General features: G+C 55.1%; 4 protein-coding genes across 4 annotated transcripts; 2 read left to right on the top strand and 2 right to left on the bottom strand.

Annotated features, from left to right (window-relative positions):
* Positions 1 to 1,617: 1,617 nt before the first annotated feature.
* On the top strand, positions 1,618 to 5,202 carry ETH_00005085 (uncharacterized protein; the record flags this gene model as incomplete). Its single annotated transcript, XM_013372408.1, has 3 exons — positions 1,618 to 2,163; positions 2,480 to 4,346; positions 4,556 to 5,202. The coding sequence occupies 3 exons, from the start codon at positions 1,618 to 1,620 to the stop codon at positions 5,200 to 5,202; spliced, it is 3,060 nt and encodes a 1,019-aa protein (XP_013227862.1).
* Positions 5,203 to 7,698: 2,496 nt separating this feature from the next.
* Positions 7,699 to 12,218, top strand: ETH_00005080 (uncharacterized protein; the record flags this gene model as incomplete). The annotated part of the gene is made up of 6 exons (XM_013372407.1): positions 7,699 to 9,615; positions 10,051 to 10,157; positions 10,351 to 10,563; positions 10,998 to 11,191; positions 11,451 to 11,554; positions 12,105 to 12,218. 6 exons carry the CDS (start codon positions 7,699 to 7,701, stop codon positions 12,216 to 12,218), a joined length of 2,649 nt encoding a protein of 882 aa, XP_013227861.1.
* Positions 12,219 to 13,592: 1,374 nt separating this feature from the next.
* ETH_00005075 (Gbp1p protein, putative) lies at positions 13,593 to 15,413 on the bottom strand (the record flags this gene model as incomplete). Its single annotated transcript, XM_013372406.1, has 4 exons — positions 13,593 to 13,749; positions 14,407 to 14,613; positions 14,853 to 14,925; positions 15,272 to 15,413. The coding sequence occupies 4 exons, from the start codon at positions 15,411 to 15,413 to the stop codon at positions 13,593 to 13,595; spliced, it is 579 nt and encodes a 192-aa protein (XP_013227860.1).
* A 683-nt stretch (positions 15,414 to 16,096) lies between these two features.
* ETH_00005070 (uncharacterized protein) lies at positions 16,097 to 18,469 on the bottom strand (the record flags this gene model as incomplete). The annotated part of the gene is made up of 3 exons (XM_013372405.1): positions 16,097 to 16,441; positions 17,810 to 17,916; positions 18,319 to 18,469. 3 exons carry the CDS (start codon positions 18,467 to 18,469, stop codon positions 16,097 to 16,099), a joined length of 603 nt encoding a protein of 200 aa, XP_013227859.1.
* Positions 18,470 to 18,879: the final 410 nt, after the last annotated feature.

Here is an 18,879-nt window from a genome sequence, read left to right as displayed (position 1 = left end):
ATGAGTAATGGTCAAACGCATATCGCCTAAACGTGAATGCAGACTGCTAGAAGGCTGCTAGTGGAGTGCTTCACGCAAGGCGGTTGCTAGGAGTACACTGGAAAAGCAAATGTGCATTGCAGGAAAGCGAAGAGAGCAATACCAAGGCGGTTGCTAGGAGTACACTGGAAAAGCAAATGTGCATTGCAGGAAAGCGAAGAGAGCAATACCGCTTCTGCCTCTGTTGAAGGTTAGTTAGGCTCGATTTGAACGAAAGGGCCTCTCATTTCTTCGTTGATTACTTCAGAACGCAGCATTGCGAACCGGCGCCAAAGTCGCAAAATGAGGATTCCTAGCGAGTCACTGATGAGGACTTGAAACAAAGCTTAGGCTTCATAGCCGCGTCGTTTCCCGGATGAGCCCTATTATTCGTTCTTTTGCCTCTACTGCTGTGCTGGCTTTTAGTGAGACCTCACAGCGCATTATTAGCGAGGCATTTGGTACTGCTGCGTGAAATATCACAAGCATTTCTGCGCTGACGATTGCTGCAGTGCCGGCCCTCCTGGTGTGTCTGCTCCACGTCTTTCTGTTCCTTGAGCGCATTTGTGTGAACGCTCGGTGCTAGCGCAAAGCTGGTAATAAAAAAGCTGTGTGGCTGCTTTATTTGTCTGCGAGAGTTCTGTGAGCCAGGCGAGGATTCTTCCGCTCCCGGCACATTGTCCGGCACCGTTTCCTGGCCACGGGCTGCGACCGGCTTCGCAGGAAGCGAAATAGCACTTCGCAAAACCCCACTCAGCATTAATTAGAACTGTCAGTTATGTCATAAACGAACCGCCTCCGACTCTGGAACGTGCTGCTTCCGTACACACAATTGTCTACGTGAGCGTTAACCAGAGAACTCCATCTACAGTGAAGGCTCGCTGGAAAATTACATAAGAAGAATCGTTTCTTGACAAAAGTTTAAGGCAAATGACATACAATTCAATCATTATTCCTTCTGCTCCCTTGTAACCTGTCAGTCCCCCTACCTGGCCACAGTCGAACACCGGAGCTTGCCAACAGGCGAAAGCTGCCTGATCCGCTTCAACATTTTGGGGTATGAAGTAGCGTCTATAGTTGACCCTGAATTTCTGAATGGGAGCTGAAATTTACGCCGCATGCTGATGCGTGACGGATCACACGCTTTTCCTCAACACACACGGCTGTCGATGCTCAGGGCTTCCGTTTGGTTACGATACTTTCGATCGAGTCCACAACGCAAGCGAAGCATTTTTCCTTTCAGCAGAGTTATACAAGTTGTCAGTAGAGGTGTAACACAGCCCTATGCACACGTCCGAACCAATGGACCACTGGTGAGCCAAATGGGGAGACATTCACCCCATTCACCCTCTCCTTTCCCCACTGCTCCTGGCTCTCCGAGTAAGGCAAAGGCTGCTCATAGAGTCTCTTCGAGATTAGTCTGCATTGTTCTGTTGCTTTCCAGTGACGCTGGACTTACCAACGGGCCATGCAGCAGCTTGGGCGCTGTCTTCGCGACACCCAAGTTCTGGGACTCTCTTCTTTCGGGCTGACGTTCCTTTTCCCCGCTTCTCGGCAGGATTGCCATGTAGAAGGGTCGTTGATGTTTATTTGCTCACAATGAATCGCCATGAGGACAGGAGTTGCACGGCGACGGAAGGTCCGTCAGATCCGACAACGCTCCCGTCCATGCCTCACTGTATGCCTTCTCAAGCCTGCCTGTGCCCAATTAGTCTACAGGTTGGCATGGAATTGGCTTTTCTAGTTTCCCGAATCCACAAAGTTCGTGGGTTGCCCCAACTTGATCCTCCCCAGGGAGAAGATGACGGCGTATCACCCCCAGGCAGTGAACTCTCCGTTCAAGAGCCAAATGCGCACCTAAAGGGTAGCCATGAGGACGAAGTGAATATTCCCGCTGAAATTACCAGGGAGTCCGGAGGCTCCCGTGGGCAAGGGGGAGCCGACGAGCTGTTAGGCACAGAAGTTAGACCTGGAACAGGGGTAGGTTGTACCCAGCAGGCGGATGTTGAAGCAGACATCCAGGAGGGGCCTCTCACTTCTACGCCTTTACTCTTGAGTTCCAACGCCAGCTGGCCTCAACTCCTTAGCGCTTACGGCTTGATACACCCCCCAGTGCCCCGGTTGGTGGAGCGATTACTGCTTCATGTGAGCCCCGCCGCATCTTTCCCTTGTAGAGGCAACACCGCAAAGGCCACGAGGGACGAACCGTTCTAGAACAGGGGATTAGAAGGGAGTGGGAAACAGTAGCGTCGCGCTGCGCTGTACTGCATGCTAGCTTCGGTTGGCTGTTTCTGTAGGGATTGTAGCGGGTTGGTTTCCCCTGATTATGATTCTCTGACTGCGGCGTTATCTCCCAGTTTTGTAGCCAATCATCTTCTCCATTCTGTCTTTCTGGAACCCTTGTGCACAGCCCCCCCAGACACCCACTCACCCGACTTGTATTTGTGCTGTGTTGCATCAGGCTTTTGCGTCGACCAAGGAGTCGGCGCGGCTGCTAGAGAGCAGCGAAGAACTGCCAGTTGCTATCCTGCTTCGCCAGTTGCTCTCCGAAGGAAACTTCAAAGATCTTATCGTCACGGCTGCTCCGAGTGCCTCTCAGCCTTCCGACAGCTCCCAGAGTCCTCAGAGCCAACACAGCATGGACTCCATGCCTGCTGGCTCATCCGCTGTCTGCAGCAACGACGCTGGCATAAGTGGCAGCGGCGGAGTTGCTGGAGCAGAGAATGGTGACGTGGTATTGCTGCAGGTTAGCAGCAGCGAGCAACACGGGCAACCATTGCAGCAGGAACAGGCTTCCACCCTCTCTTTATCGGCAGCAGGTTCCGACCCGGAAGTCCCTCGTCAGCGCGAACAGCCTGATGCCGCGAATCTGCATTCAGCCGCCTCTGCTGCGATTCGCCGCATCCGAGCGTTGCTGGAGGAGGAGGCAAGTGAGGCGGCTCAGCGCAGAGACAGTTCGGAAAGTGCAGAAGACGATCCTGCTCCGCCACCCACCAGCACCAGGGGCGCCGGGTGTCCTGAGGAATGCATATTTGGTTCTGGAAGGCTGGAAGCGCCATTTGTTTCCTCAACTCCCCCTGCAACATCGCATACAGACGAGTCGGAAGAGCCAGGCAGCTCCTCTGCAGAAGAGGACTCTGCCACAGGGAACACTGCAGGGAACCAGAGGGAAGCCCCCGCTGGGATAGCTGCGCTAGTCCTGGCTGTACCTTTTGAAAGTGAAGACGAGGACTTGGATGCTTCAGCCCAGCAAATGGAAGAGGGTGGACCTGGAGCCGTTGCTGCAGCCGCGCCGAATCCAGCGGACAGCAGCTTCAACTTGTCTCGAAGTTCTTGTGATGGAAACCTCCAAACGCAGTCAGTACTTGCTGGAAGAGGCCCATGGGTGGAGCCACAGCCGGAGGCAACTGAGGATTTGGGGAATGAAGGGCAGTCATGCGATCTTCCCCAGGAGGCTGGACGTACCGCTCATGCTGTGGACAGCGGGCTTAGGTATATCAACGAGCCTCTCTCCGTTGGCTGTTGTTTATCCCCAGTTGCCTTAAATGAACAGGGGCTACAGGGCGAAACGCCGTTGCAGCCACCAGGGGCAACAGGAAACACGGGGCCTCTGCCCTCTCCAGACGGGCAAACACAACTTTCCACGGCCCAGCTTGGGTCGCCAGATCGTCGGAACTCAGACGATCCAGCAAGTCCGCTAATGACTGGAATGGGGTCCGCAGCGTCTTCTTGGGGTACAATAGAAGCCCTTGAGACTGCGGCCTTGGAGCGACAGCCTCCAGCTCATGTCCTATTGAGAGGCATGCGTACAACGCTGCCTCAATTTCCAGTATCCCGATGCCAGCGAACCGACTTTAACAGGCGGCGCTGGACAGATGGCTACGGTGGGTTTCCGCAAAGTGGCCAAGTAGGACTGTATGAGCAGCCGCAGCTGGCAATGCACCAGCAGCAGCAGCAGCAGCAGCGCCCAGTGCCCTTCCTGTACGACCCCCGCCCGCAGCAAACTGCCCGCAACGGTGCTCACGCATCCAGCAGCCTCTTGGTTACTACGCGCCCTTCGTTTCCACGCAGGGGAGCTCAAACTCAAGGCTCAGTTGAGTATGCAAGTCCCGGATCTGGGCGCGCTGAAGGCGCTGCAAGCGAGAGGTCTCACCAAACAGAACCCCTATCTTTTCCTTCTAGCGCTCAAGCCGAGACAGTCAGCTCGATGCACAACCTCGATGAAGGACAACAGTACTGCCAACGATCCGCTCACGTGCTGCTGGAACCCTCAACGTTCAACAGAAGCGGACACCCGACTCCTATTCAAATGGAGCGCCCCCCTAGGGGTAAGTGTGACAAGGGGAGCCATGCGCGTAGGAATCAGATTGCAAAGTGCAAACGCATGCACACTTACGCGCTGTACTCTTGCATGTAACTATGAGAAAACGCAGACAAATTTACACACACAGATTCGCGAAAATGACGGGAGACCGGGAAAGACGCCAGCCAAGAACGGCAACAGTTGTGCCTATTCATTTTGCTTTGCTGTGCTCAGCAGAGTTCGCTCTAAGGGCAGTGCTGTCTGAAGAGGGTCCCCCACGACCGTCAGGATATTCTGCGCAGCGCCAGCTGCACGTCAATTCGCCCATACATACATACGGGGCTGGAGCGCCAATGTCTACGCTTCGGTCGAACGCAGCGCGTGATGCTATGCTAGACTTGACAAGCCCCCCCAGATATCCTGCGGAGGCGTGGGCGGATGGTGGCTATGGCCAGTCTCCGTTTTTTGCGGACAGAGACGCCTCTGGTGGTGCAATTGCAGGCGCTGGCAGCAGCCGGCCTTCAGCGTTTGCAACGGAGGCACAAAGGGGCCACACGCTTCCTCCCAGGCCGTTCTTGCGAAGTACTGGGGCCGATACAGGCCACAACACTGGGCCCCCCATAGCATCTGATTGGTCTTTGCATGCGAATTCACTTGCAGAATCCAGGGACCAAGAACAAAGCTTCTTTCCTGGACAACACCTTCGCAGCGCCAGGCGCCATGAGGGGGACTCGAATGAAAGCAGCCAGCTCCTGCAGCAACACGTTGTCGAACAGTGGATGCGAAAGACAGAAACCCACATGGAAGGTCTTGAGCGGCTCATGCAAAGGCTCCTCGCAATTATGGAAGCTGTGGAGGCGAGGGAACTTGGACTGAATTGAAAAATACCTATTTTCCGTTTTGTTGAGTAGGAGTGTTGCCTTGTGCTTATTACAGTTAGGCCGTTGTGATGTACAGGATGTTCGTGTGCGTGCCTGAACGCATTTCTATTTCTCTTGTTCCACCTGTGGCATCAGTATTGGTGCACACAAGAGGCCACCGACTTCGAAGCAGCTTCAAGCCCATAGACCAACTTGTCACTCGTGACGTTTGCGCTTATGGGACGAGACCGGTGTGGCGTCTTGTGTGTCATGAAATCAAGCAATTAATGGATAGAAACAGACGTGACCAGCTCGTGCTGCGGCTTCTGCTATCCGCGTCTTGGCGTTAACTTGGCAGCGTTTGTTGAATAGTGTGCTGTTTGCAATCTTCGGGCCCGCTTCCTAAGGTTTGTTGGCTTAAGGTTTTAGGTGTTAGATATTCAGCTTTGATTTCTAAACAGTTGCGGCTCCGTTTCAAAATTCGTCAGCTGTCAGCGCTGTCGCTAAGGAGCCCCTTCTATGGTGGCGTATTCTTTTCAGGGGCTCATGGAGCTAGTTCACCAGTTGACAGAAGATGTACATATTTTGTTTGTCTTTTTAAAGGCTCAGAAGTCCTGTTTTCCTCCCCAGTGGGAGCGCAACACGGAGGACAAGTGCTCGGCAAGCCAGTAGATGAAGACATGACCTTTGAGCTGAAACACCCTCCCCTATTGAGGAGCCTTTGAGGGAATGGACAGAACCTGCTGTGCAGGCTTAGGGAGAGCCCGAAACTGCCAAGTAGCTCAATAAGGAAGCAGGTAGCCCCGTGGGTGACTGCAGCAATGTGGGCTTTAGATGTACTCGTAACGAAGGAAGAGTACATACAGTTCAAAGTAGCGGCGGATAGGAATATACCCTATGCCCACAGGTTTGGACGCTTTATTCTGCATTGACCCAGGGAAAGCAACAGCAGTTGTGGACCCTATGTAGACCCTTTCGGACTGATATCGTTAAGGCTTGAATATCCTCACATTCATGCCTTTGCTCCTTACTCAAGGTTTATCTACTGTCTGGCAACATGAACAGATGAGGCACTTCATGAATTTCTTCCCTGTCAGACTTCTACGCGTTCTGTACCTCGTGAAAGGAGCCACCCTGACATGAACAACATGGGCCACTGGGGTGAAACGGACCAGTAGTAGAAGGGTTACTTTGCGAAACTTTTTAAAATCCCTAACGGGAGAATATAATGCTTAGTGGCTGCCATTTCATGAACTGCCCGTTGGCTATTTCATTTGCTTGGAGGCGCAGTCCATCCAACGTAGAAATATTGTTGCTGGTTGGGGTTTAATAATTTGTTGTTTGTTTGCAAACCACAAAGTGGCTCCACTGTCGAGTTTGCTGACTGAACGCATTTACGAAGACTCCTGTGCTGTTTCTGAATACTCGCCTGAGAGTTCAGCAACTCCAATGCGCTGGTCGCTCAGAAGCTTTTGGGGGACTCCTCGTGGAAACCCAGAGAATTTCGGTTTGAAAAATTCCTTTCAGTTTATTACTTCCCATTTTAATGGAACACTATAGCTATTTTTTGGTTGTCAACGTCGGGCTCTGCTCGTCCACGCATGCGGCGCTCCGCAAGGCATGGCGCAGAAGACCGTCCTGCAGAAACAGTGCCAGACAAGCCCTAGTAGCAACTGAGGCTGTTTCTCATCCGTAAATAAAGGGAGGTTTTTGGGGGGTTTTGGCTGCCTTGGCACCCGGAAGGGTTTCTTAGCAGCTCCCCGCAAGTGGCAAACGGGCGACGTTGCCGCCGTTTTCTAAGGTATTCATTCTTTCGGCGGCGCCTTCTTCTGTCTTAAATTGTACTTATACTTGATCGCAGCTCTGCGCACTGGGCTGCAGCAGCAAAATTGCTGCATTAGGAGCAGCAGCAGCGCCCACACCCAGAACAAGTTCTCCCCTCCGCTTTGTCTGCCGGTAAGCCCAGCCTGAGGATTACTGTGGATGCATGCGCGCATGCATCAACGCATGCGCGTCAGATTCCAGTTCTTACAACTGCAATGTAAGTTGTGATAGTGGGAAAGCTGCAGAGAACAGCCCCAGACAGCAGGATCGTGAAGTTGAATGCTGCTGCTGCTGCTCAGCCGCAGCAGCAGCCAGTGCAGCTTCTTTTTTGTTTAGTTCGGGACATTTCGGACTCTTTGAATGGCTCTAGGCGTCTGCTGTCAGTGCTGCTGCCCCGCTGCGGGGTTTTCGTTCAAGTTCGGCGTTCACTCTGAGTGGAAGTTTGTTTCCACTTGCTGTTTGCTCTCAGGCTGCAGCACGCAGCATCCTGATGGAGTCTCACCACCTCCTGATTCCGTCGGACGTTCCCTGGGGCTGCAGCAGCAGCAGCAGCAGCAAGGCTGCTTTCAAGTCTCGACTTAAAATGCACCATCACCGCTCCCACGGTAGTGTCTTGACGGCCTAGGCGTCTCAGACCTGCCGTACATACACCTGAGGGCCGCGCCCTCAGGTGTGCTCTGGGGGCAGCAGCAGATGGCGCGCGGCGCTGGGCGCTGCGCGAAGCCCCGCAGCAGCAGCAGCAGCAGCAGCAGCAGCGGCAGCGGCGGCGGAAGCGCGGGCGGCAGCAGCGGGGGCAGCAGCAGAGGCAGCAAGGACAGCTGCAGCCGCGGCAATGACCACGGCGGCCGCCGCCCGCTGCAGCAGCAGCAGCAGCAAACTGGGGCCCCCGCCGCAGCAGACCCCACGGGGGCCTCTCCCCCCGCCCTCCGCAGCTCCCCAGACAGCCACCAGCACCACCAGCACCAGCAACAGCAGCAGCAGCAGCAGGGGAGCCGGTGCCTGGACGCGTTGCTGCGGGAGAACGTGCTGCTGGCGGTGCTGCCGTTCCTAGCAGCAGCAGAGGCCTCCCGCTTCGGGGCTTGCTGCAGGGACTTGCGGGCAGCTCTTCGAGCCCCTAGAATGCAGCCTTTGTGGCGCCGGTGGTTCGAGGCCAGCGGCTTCGTCTGGTGGCCCTACGGCGGCGCCTGCAGCAGCAGCTGCCACCTCCAGGTCGACCGCGACGGCTTCCTGCTGCTCCCGCGTCACCAGCAGCAGCAGCAGCAGGGGCTGCACCACCAGCAGCAGCAGGGGCTGCAGCAGCAGCAGCAGCAGCAGGGGCTGCACCAGCAGCAGCAGCAGCATGGGCTGCAGCACCCGCAGCAGCTGCAGCACCAGCAGCAGCAGCAGGGGCTGCAGCAGCAGCAGCAGGGGCTGCTGCAGCACCAGCAGCAGCAGGGTCTGCAGCTGCAGCTGGAGGTGAGGGCGTGGGAGCCGGGGGAGCCTGCTGCGGGTTACCGGCAGTTCCGGCACGAGGGCTGGTGCTGCCAGTTCTTGTGGAATGCGCGAAGTTTGCAAAAGTGGAGAAGTGGAAATTGTGTTTTTGCTGCTTTGCCGACGGAGGGCCCCAGGCTCTTTGCGGTGTCTGTACACCCCAAGGGCGTGTACGCCTCCAGGGCCGAAGCCTCTCCCCTTTCCCCCGCTGCTGCTGCGCTGCTGCAGCAAGCAGCAGACTCCCCCGCAGCCACCCCCGCGCCCTCCCCCCTGCTGCAGCAGCAGCAGCAGGAGCTGGAGCCCTCTCCGGCTTCCTCGCACCGCACTGCAGCAGACTCCGCCGAGGGCCCGCAGCAGCAAATTGTCCACTTCTCCCCAGGGGCTGGCCGCTGCCTCTCAGCAGCGCTGCATGCAAAGGCAGCAGTCTTGATAGCAGCAGCAGACAGAATCCTGTGCGTCATAGAGCCCCTGGGGGGCACCCCGGGGCCCCAGGGGCCCCCCGGAGCCCCCGGGGGGCTCCCGGGGGCCCTCGGGGGCCCCCCGGGGCCCCGCGCCGCCGCCCAGGGCCTCCGGACCGAGGGGTGCCCCCGCCAAGGACCCAGGGGGGCCCCCTCTGCTGTTTCACTTTCTCCTGTTTCTTCTTATGCTGCTGCTGGCAGCATTTCTTCCTTGGCTTCTCTTGAGTTGGAGCTCGAGAGCCTTGTCAGTGGGGGCGGCGGGGGGCGCCGCGGCAGCAACAAGGGCAGAAAGAGCGGGGCGATGAAGCACGCTGCTGCTGCTGCTGCTGCTGCAGCGGGCGAGGGCAGGCGGCTGGGCTGCGACCCCGCAGCGGGAGCCCCTCGCGGCGCTGCTGCTCCTGCTGCGGGCGCGGGTGGCGCTGGGGCCGCCGCAGGGGCGAGCCCGGCCTCCTCCGCAGCCTCTGCAGCAGCAGCAGCAGCAGCAGCAGCGGAAGTGCGGGAAATATGCCGCTGCTTCTCCAGAAACGCGTGGCTGGGCTGCAGCGTGGACGCAGCCAGCGGGCTCATGGCCTGCTGCTTCCTTTCTTCAGAGCCCAGCAGCAACGGGCGGGGCCGCCGCAAGAAGGGGGGGGCGTTGGCGGATGCATGCGAGTACAGGGTGTACGACATGCTGAACGAAACCGTGAGATCTTCTGTTCGAATTCACTTTATTTCGTTTTAATTCACTTTTACTCGTTTTTATTTGTCATTTTATTCTTTGTCTCCTTTTTATTTCCCTTTTTTGTTCAGTTTGAGGGGTGAACGCCCTGCACCCGGTTTCCCGATGTGCGCATACACTGCAGATGCGCATTATGGACTTCTTGTTTTCTGCACTCTAAATTTGAATTTAAATTTGAATTTAAATACATTTTATCCACCTACAATATTAGTGTGCATTATAAATGTGTATTTTAAATATATTTTCATCTCATTTCCTCATTTTTCGTGCAAATGCGCATGCATAGGATGTGTTCGTTGGCCTGGTGCTGGAAGAAGAGCTACTCAAAGCGCATGGAAAGCTGCGATTTAGGGTTTAGAGTTTAGGGTTTAGGGTTTGTGGGGTTTATGGCTTGTTCAGGAAGTGGCCCAGTTGTCTATTGAAGGTCATTTGGTGCATCGCCTGATTCTTAATTTCGTATTTTCTTCCAATGCGTCCCGCGTGTTCGGCTTTGACAGATGGCACAGGCAAGACACTGCTGCTGCTGCTGCTGCTGCTGGTGTCTGCGCGGCTTCGCACGCGCCTTTGCTGCGCAAGTGTTTGCGGTCGTTGCTGTTGCATCTGCGGAGAAGCTGCTGCAGCTGCCGCTGTTGCCCTTGCTGCTGCTGCCGCTGCTGCTGCTGCAGCAGCTGCAGCGCGTGGGGCGGCGTGCGTTTGCAGGGAGTTTTTCGTGTGGTGCCTGCCGCCTGGGGCTGAGCAGCAGCAGCAGCAGCAGCTGGAAGCTGCAGCAATTGTGAATGCGCACACGGATGGGATTTTGGCTTTGGATGCTCTCGAAACTGCAGCAGCTCTGAAAGTGGTTTGCGGCAGCAGAGACGAAACCCTCAGTCTTTACTCCGTGGACCCTTTGCTGCGGCTCGCCACCTTCACCGGGTATGCAGCTGCAGCACGGCTGCTGCATGCATGCGCTTTCACAAGTGCTTTTCTCGTAATCTGCAGCAAAATTGCATAATTGATTAAATTAAAATCTCAAGTGCTTTAGATACAGTCGAAGTGCAATTGGGTTTGGCTTTGTGGGAGTTGCATGCGGTGTACGTACACCGCAGATGGCTTTCTTTTCAATAATGCCTTTGCGCCCATTTGAAGTTAAACACTTATTCATTTATAAGTTGCAAAAGTTGAATAATTATTTATATACTCTTTGCAAAAGTTGAATGTTTGTTGTTTCGGCATATTTTTTTCCGCAAAAAGTGCACATTTACTTTTTTGATTTGCCTTTTTTTTGAAGTTGAAATAAACGGTTTCATTTTGCTTTTTCAAAAGTTGGATTTTAATTCTTTAAATTGTTTTTCTTTTGTTTTCCAAAGACACCAGGCCGAAGTCTCCGCCGTCTGCTGGCTGCGCAACGGAGAAGCAGCACTGGGCGGCCAGGGGCCCCCTGTGGGGCTGGGGGCTCCAGGTGTATCTACAGATGAAGACATGCAAAGTTTTGCTTCGGGAGCTTATGACGGCTCCATTAAAATTTGGGACGCCCGACAGGGAGACGCAAAGAGCCTCCCAGGTACCACCTGCTGCTGCTGCTGCTGCTGCTGCGGTGGTTTTGCTGCTGCGGTGGTGTTGCTGCTGCGGTGGTGCTGCTGCTGTGGTGCTGCTGCTGCTGGGGTGGTGCTGCTGCTGGGGGGTGCTGCAGCTGGTGCGAGCAGCAGCTGCTGCTTTTCTTGGTCCGTCTGTTCCCGTGCGTTCTGTCGCTGCTGCTGCGCTTGCTGCAGCGGCTCCTGCTGCACCTGCTGCTGCTGCTGCTGCTGCTGGGGTGCATGCAGGTCACGGTCTGACGCTGCTAGAACACCAAAACCGAATAACAAGGCTCGCGGGTGTATGGGATGGCCAAATGCTCCTTTCTGGGGACGTGGACGGCGTAGTGAAGGCAAGAAGTGAAAATAAATAAATTTATTTTCATTTTGTTTCTTTTTATTTCCTTTTATTCCTTTTTTCGTTTTATTTCTTTTTATTTCGTTCTGCTGTTGTTTGTCATGGGTTCAATGTGATTCTTCGTTTTATTTCCTCTTCTTACTGCTGCTGCTCGCGAGTTCAATGTGCTTTGCTGCTGCTGCTGCTGCTGCTGTGCTGCAGCACGCTGCGTGGCTGAAGCAGCATTTTACTTTTTGCTGCTACTGACTAATAAGGCTTGCTGCTGCATTTTGCTGCAAGTGGTTTTTTATCTTTTAACTAATTTCTTTTCTGTCTTTATTAATTAGGAGCTTTAAATGCAGCCCTTTTTGCTGCAAGCTGTTTACTTTGTACTTTGTTTTTTTATTTATTTGTTTCTTTCTTGTAATTTAGCAGCTTTAAATGCAGCTCGCCTCGCTGCAACTAATTTTTTCAACCTTTTTGTTTGTCTCTTCATTTCGTTTTTGTTTATATGCTGGAAACAAACAATTTATTTTATTGGTTATTTCTTTTGTTTTATTTTCCAGCTGTGGGATTTGCGCAAATGCGCCGACTCCGTCATGACGGCGAAATACAACGGAGCCATTTTGGACCTCCAGGCCAACCGCGCCTTCTGTGTGGTGCGTTTGAACTTCAATTAATTACTTTCGACAATAATTAAAGTTATTAGTTATTATTAATATTAATAATTATTATTATTATGAGCCTTTAATGCCTCGATCGCCACGGTGTCAGTTCCGGTGAAAGAGAGCAGCGGCAAGACGCAGCTGTCTGTACACCTCAAAGCCGCTGCAGTTTGGAGTTTTCAGAACAAATACAAATTTTCTTTCAATTAAAACCTTTTGTTATGTGTTGATTGTTTCTTTTTCTGTCATTTTATTTCCTGTTTGCCGCTGTTCCCACCCCAGGTGCGCGCCAGCCCACCCCGCGGGCGCGACTCGCTGCACGTCCTCGACTTCAGCAGCGGCGGCTGCCGCTGACGTTTGAAGTCCAAAAGTTCAATTCTATTTGCCATTCTGGGGTGTAGGTACACCCCGGCGGGATGTACGTACACACTGGTGGGGTGTACGTACACGCCGGCGCCGGCCCCTGGCGCCGCCAACGCCTCATTTGCACAGCAGCAGCAGCAACTGCTGCCAACTGTTCTGAAGCCTCGCTGGCCCCCCTTGCTGCTGCTGCTGCTACGACTGCTGCTGCTGCGCGGGGATGAGACACGCGTTGCCGCTACTGCTACTACTTGCGCTGCTACTGCTGCTGCTTTACACTTCACTGCTGCCTCTGGTGCTGCGGTTGCCGGTCTAGTTGCTAAATGCAGCAGCAGCTGCTGCATCAGCTGGTCTGTCTACCCACCTCCGGGGCGCTCTAAGATGCTGCTGCTGCGGCGCAGAGGCCGCAGCAGCAGCAGGCGTTGGTGCTGCTGCTGCTAGGGCGTTGCTTCCCTCTTGAGAATTAGGGTCTGTTGAATTAAGTTCATGTGTCTAAGACAAGTAGAAGCTGCAGCACGGGCGGGGCGTGTTGCTGCTGCAGCAAAGAGCCGGGGCGCGAGTGGGCAAGGGCAAACAGCAGAGTCTGGGGCTTCGGGAGTACAAGTCCACAACTTGTCGAATATAATAACTTGCACACAAGATAGAAATAAAATATATCCTTAGAGCACTCATATTCCCTGCGCGCCCGCAGCACGGGCCAGCGCGCCGCCTAGGCCTCACTACCAGGGCTCCGACACACATCTTAGCTGTTCAGTTGCTGCCTCCGCCGCTGCTGCTCCTCAGAATTAAGCAAGTGAGCAGTTGCGGCTGAAGGCCCGCTGCTGGGCGCTCCGCGCGGTGTACGTACACCTGCAGTGTACGCAAACCTGCGGTGTACGTACACCTGCGGTGTACGCGCACCAGGGGTTACGTACACCTGGGGTGTACGCGCAGCTCGGTGTACGCGCACCTCCGGTGTACGCGCACCTCCTCGCGCGCCGCAAGCCACTCTCGCTCCTCTCCTCCCCACTTTTGTTTCGTTTCGAACTTTTACATTTCTTTCCGGTCAAAACGCACAGATATCTGACGCCCGTCCAACACGTAATTGTTAAAAGTGTCTATTGCGTTCTGTGCGCTCTCTCGAGAAGCAAACAAAACTGTGCCCACGCCTTTCGAACGGCCCCCGGGCATTTCCATCACATCCGCTCTGCACACACAAAGCAGCACACAACTCTCCGCTGCAGCAGCAGCAGCAATTCTCGTGTCCGCAGCAGCAGACAGCTCCGGCGCAGCGCTTCAGCGCGACAACAGACATTTAGCTTTACATACATCTGCGAGCTGGCACCTGCTGCTGCTCTTGAATTTTATTGAAAACAGACAAAACCCACTTAACACAAAAATAAACACAGTTAAATCATATCCTTCGCAAATCAAAATGAAAAGGGACTTGGAGACTTCGCCACAGGCAAAAGTAACGAAACAAAAACAATAAACCGGAAAAGGCGGAAACGTCGCAGAGCCCAAAGACGAGGTGTACAGACACCCCAAACACGAATTGCGCACGAACGGCCGCGGCTACGAAAAGACGAAGAAAGAACGAATTTATTCGAAAACAGATTCGTCAGTTTAAATAAAGACAAATGAACAGATAAATACATTTGAAGTCGCATTTAGAAGCATTTTACTTCGCTTTCGTGCACATTCGCCGGCAGCAGAACCTGGGCACCGGCGAGTGGCAATGCGTCCAAAAAGCGCGAAAAAAGGCGCAATTTCTCGGAAAAAAGGAACAAAGGAACAAAAAACAGAAAAGAAGAAATTTAACTTGAATTTTGCAAAAAGGAGGCGAAACGACGGCGGATCGGACCTGATCACTTCTCCGCACTCGCGGAACAGATCCTTGAGTTCGTGCCAAGAAGTCTTCCACGGCAAATTCGACACGAAGATCTGACGGCCCCCGCCGCCCCCCTGGTAACTTCCCTGGCTGCCCTGGCCGCCTCCCTGGTAAGAAGAGCCCTGCGAGCCCTGGTAGCCCCCGCGGCCGCCGGAGAAGCCCCCGCGCCCGCGCCCTCGACTGCAGCAGCAGCAGCAGCAGCAGCAGCGGCGGAGGATGCAGCGGCGGGAGGGGGGCGCGGGAGACAAAGGAGAAGCGGCGGCGCGAGAGAAGTGCAGAAGCGGCACAGGGAGAGGAGCTGCAGCAGCAGCGGCAGCAGCGGCAGGAGCAGCAGCAAAGAAGCAGCAAGACGTGCTACTGCGCAGCAGATACGCAGCAGCTCGGGAAGTTTAGGTGTACGTACACCTCAACACGCTTACCCGCGGCCCCCCGAAAACTTGCTGCCGCTGCCGCCTCCCTCTTCGCGATCTTCCCGCACGAAGATTGGACGTTCTGCACAGCAGCAGCAGCAGCAGCAGCAGCAGAAATGCTCGGGCGTACGTAGACCCCAGCAGCTGCGGCGCGCCGCAGCAGCAACTCAGCCCCACACGCGCTTTGCTGCACTCCGCGTCACGGCGTCTAGACGCATGCAGCCAAGCCCCGAGGGCGAGCAGCAGCCGCCGGAGCAGCAACCGCAGCAGCTGCTGCCGCCGCAGCAAAAGCAGCAGCAGCCGCAGCAGCAACCGAAAACGCGTCCGCAGCAGCCTCGGCCGCAGCCGCCGCACCAACCGCCGCATCCCCAGCAGCAGCGCAGCAGCAGCAGCGCAGCAGCAGCAGCGCAGCAGCAGCAGCAGCGGACCGAGGAGGACGGTGTCGGTGAGTTCCTTGATGGCGCGCTGCGCCGCCTCCTCGCTCTTGTAGACGACGATGCCGCAGCCTTTGCTGCGGCCCTGGTAGTCCTCGAAGACATCCGCGCGGACCACCTCGCCGGCCTGGCTCATGTGCTGCTGCAGCTCTGCTGCGCGCACGCCCCAGGCCAGGTTCCCCACGTACACGCTGCAGCCGGTCGCGGGCGCGCCCGCCGGCTGCAGCACACGCAGCAGCAGCAGCAGCAGCAGCAGCGGCGGCGGCGGGTGGGGCGGGGCGCGAGGGGTGCGGGCTGCGGCGGGGAGGGAGCAGCAGCAGCAGCAGCAGCAGCGAGGGGGCAGCAGCAGGCGCACCTTTTCCTGCTCCTGGGCTGCCGGGCTCGGCCTGGCGTCATCTGCTGGAAGCTGCGCATACACCAGAGCAGAGGGAGCAGCAGCAGCAGCAGCAGCTCAGCTGCTGCCGTCGCATTAAAACTAGAATTTCTGGCGGCAGACACGCGCAAAGCGGCAGCCGCAGGAAGGGTACCCGCTGCGCGCAGCAGCAGCCGCTGCTGCTGCCGCTGCTCCTGTGTCCCCACAGCGCCACTCGCAGCAGCAGCGCCGGCAAACGCAGCAGCGGCAGCAACGCTTGCTGCTGCTCAGCAGCAGCAGCTTCGCCAGCAGCTCCAGCGGGAAACGCCGAAAGCCCAAGTTTACACGCGCGGGGAAGACACTTGCGGTGTACAGACACTCGCGCGCCAGCGCGTGGGGAGCAGCAACTGCGAAAGACCTACCGGCGGCATTTTCAGTTCTCTAAAACAATTAATTTATTTAATTAATTAATCCTCCTCTTTCAGACACTGCAGGCCCTCAAAGTCCCCTTCGCCGCGCCATTTGGCCTCTGCTGAGGGGGAAAGGATCGAGCTGCCTTTGCCAGCCCTGCCGCACGAGGCTGCCGTTGCTGCTGCTGCTGCTGCTGCTGCTGCTGCTGCTGCTGCTGCTGCAGCCCCGTCCCGCGCCGCCAGCCGCCTCTTCCCACCCAAATCCTCGCAAACTGCAAATTGCTCCCAACTCGGAACTTTAATTCCAATTCCGAAGCTCCCCACCCGCAGCAGCAGCGGCCGCGCCGCCCGCGCTCTTGAACCAGTGCAGCGCAGCCGCTGCTGCTGCTGCTGCTGCTGCTGCTGCGCGACACACGCCCCAACTTCGACACATTCCACTTTTCCTTTTTTACATTCTGCACCTTCTCAACACGCAGCTAATTCTTAACTCTGCAGACCCGGGGCCCCGAGCACGGCGCTGCGCGCAGCCGCGCAGCCGCACGGCCGGGGCCGCGGGCTGCTGGGGATTTCGGTTCCAATAACCAAATACATAATTCCATTTCCTAATTAAATATTTTAATTTTTAAAAATTCAATTTAGTTCAAGTTTTAGGCTCGAGGCTGCACAGAATGCCTCGTGTGCATGGGCGGAAGCGTTGCTCGCCCGCGAATGGTCCTGCTGCGCAGCTATGCAGCGCCTGCTGCTGCTGCTGCTGGAGCAGCAGCAGCAGCAGCAGCAGCAGCAGGCTGGCCCGCAGAAAAGCCCGGGGGTGGGCCCAAAAGGCCCCCCCCAGCTGCCTGGGATTGCCGCGCCTTCGTCCGCAGCAAATCCGGCACTGCTGCATGCGCGCTGATGCTGCAGGGGCGTTGGGGTGTAGGTACACCTCAAGAGGCACGGCGAAAGCGCCTCTTCCGCGGGAGGCAGGAAACTCACATTTGATTTATTATGTCTTCGAGGCGAGCCCCGTACTGCAACAAAAGGGGAAATAAAAATAAACTTGAACTTTTTAAATATTTAATTCTGCATTTACCGATAGCAGCAGCTTCCGCGCTTCTTCAGGCTTCAGTTTCTGCGGCGGCGGCTGCGCTTTTGCTGCAGGCGCAGCAAAGTTGGAAGTTTTGGATTATTTTCTTTTGTTGTTTTTGTTTTAAAGCAGCAGATAAAACAACAAATGGATATCAAGTAATATTTGTTTCCTTTTAAATTATAATTCCCCTTCTTGGCCCGCCAGAAGCGAATAAAACCAAGTGCTGCTGCTTCCTCACCAGCAGCCTCCTGCAGCTTTTGCTCCAGATCTGCAGCAGCAAATTTGGAAACATGAAATTAATGAAATGCCTTAAAGTGCCATTTAACTCATTTAAAAGAATGCAACTTTTCTTTAAGTAATGAGAATCAATAAAATGCATTAAAGTGCCTTTTAATTCATTAAAAAATGCAACTTTTCTTTAAATATGCAAAACAGAAAAAAAAGAAGGCTGCACACACACCGCAGCCGCAGCACGACGTAGCCGGAGCAGCAGCAGCAGCCAAAACAGCCAGCAGCAGCAGCAACTAGAAGCAGCAGCAGCAGCAGATAAAAGCAGCAGCAGCAGCAGCAGCAAGTAGAGCAGCAGCTCACCGTGCTGCATTTCTTCTTGTTCGTCGGTTTGTTCTTCCTTTTCTAATTCTTCTTCTTCCGTCGCCTAAATCCTTTTTTAAAAATTATTTTAAATCAAAAGTAGTTTAATTTACTTCTCCTTCGCTTTCAGCTTCTGCGAAAGACTCCTCGTCTTCTTGTTCAGCAGCAGCAGCAGCAGCAGCTGCTGCTGCTGCTGCTGCTGCTGCGGCCTCTTCAACAGCTGCAGCAAAGGGCCTCAACACGCCCACTGGGCGCCTATGTTGCTGCTCTCACCTTGCTGCGCAAAGCGTGCTCGCTGCTGCTGCTGCTGCTGCAGCAGCAGCAGTAATGTGCGCATGCACTTGGATCGAGATAAATGCAAAAAGAAATGTTACTGAGGAAGTTCTTGGAAATAAAGAAACGGAAAAAAGAAAAGAGAGGGGGAAGCAGCACCTTTGTGTTTCTTCGTTTGCTGCTTGCTTCGTCGTTTCTGTTGGGGGCCTCAGTTGGCTGCAGCAGCAGCAGCAGCAGAGAGTGGCAGCAAACTGACATGCTTGGGCGGTGCTGCTGCTGCTGCAGCGTCGTCTGGGGCAACGGCGGCGCTGAGGCAGCGCAGCGCTGCTGCAATTGCTGCTGCACTCACCTGCTGCTCTCTGGTCCCTCTTCTCCACTTCAAATCCCACTCCTTTAAAAGGCAACATTGAAGAGTCTTCAAGTTCTCCATCAGCTTCCTGAGGCTCCAAGTGGGGGTCGTAGAGGCTGTGGGCGAGCACTGTGTCTTCGGGGTCCTGCATGTGCCGTTTTCAGACTTGAACAGCAGCTGCAGCAGCAGCAGCAGCAGCAACGCGCAGCAGCAAAACGCCCAGTTCACCGTCTCCGTCACTCCGTAAGGCGCTCTCCACGCTCCCGCTGCAGCAGCAAAAACTTTTAACTTCAAAAACGAGCAGCAGCGGCGCTCACGCCAGCGCGCTCACCCGCCGTGCTTCCTTCGCGTTCTGCTGCTTCTGCCTGCTCCTCATCTGCCAAAGTCCAAATTAAAAAAAAATACCATTTAAAAGACATTTCAGAACAAACGACAATCCAAATTCGCCATACCCTCGGCAAAAGGATGCAGAGCTGCGGCAGTTTCCCGCGTTTTCAGTCTTGAGCTCTCCGCATAAGAAACAACCAGGAAAGCGTGACAGAAACAATAGAACACGCGCAT

This window comes from Eimeria tenella, genomic scaffold (genome assembly GCF_000499545.2).
Source record: "Eimeria tenella Houghton genomic scaffold, Eth_scaff1, whole genome shotgun sequence".
NCBI lineage: Eukaryota > Apicomplexa > Conoidasida > Eucoccidiorida > Eimeriidae > Eimeria > Eimeria tenella.
Note: the sequence above shows the minus strand (reverse complement) of the source record. Positions and strands in the feature narration are given on the sequence as shown.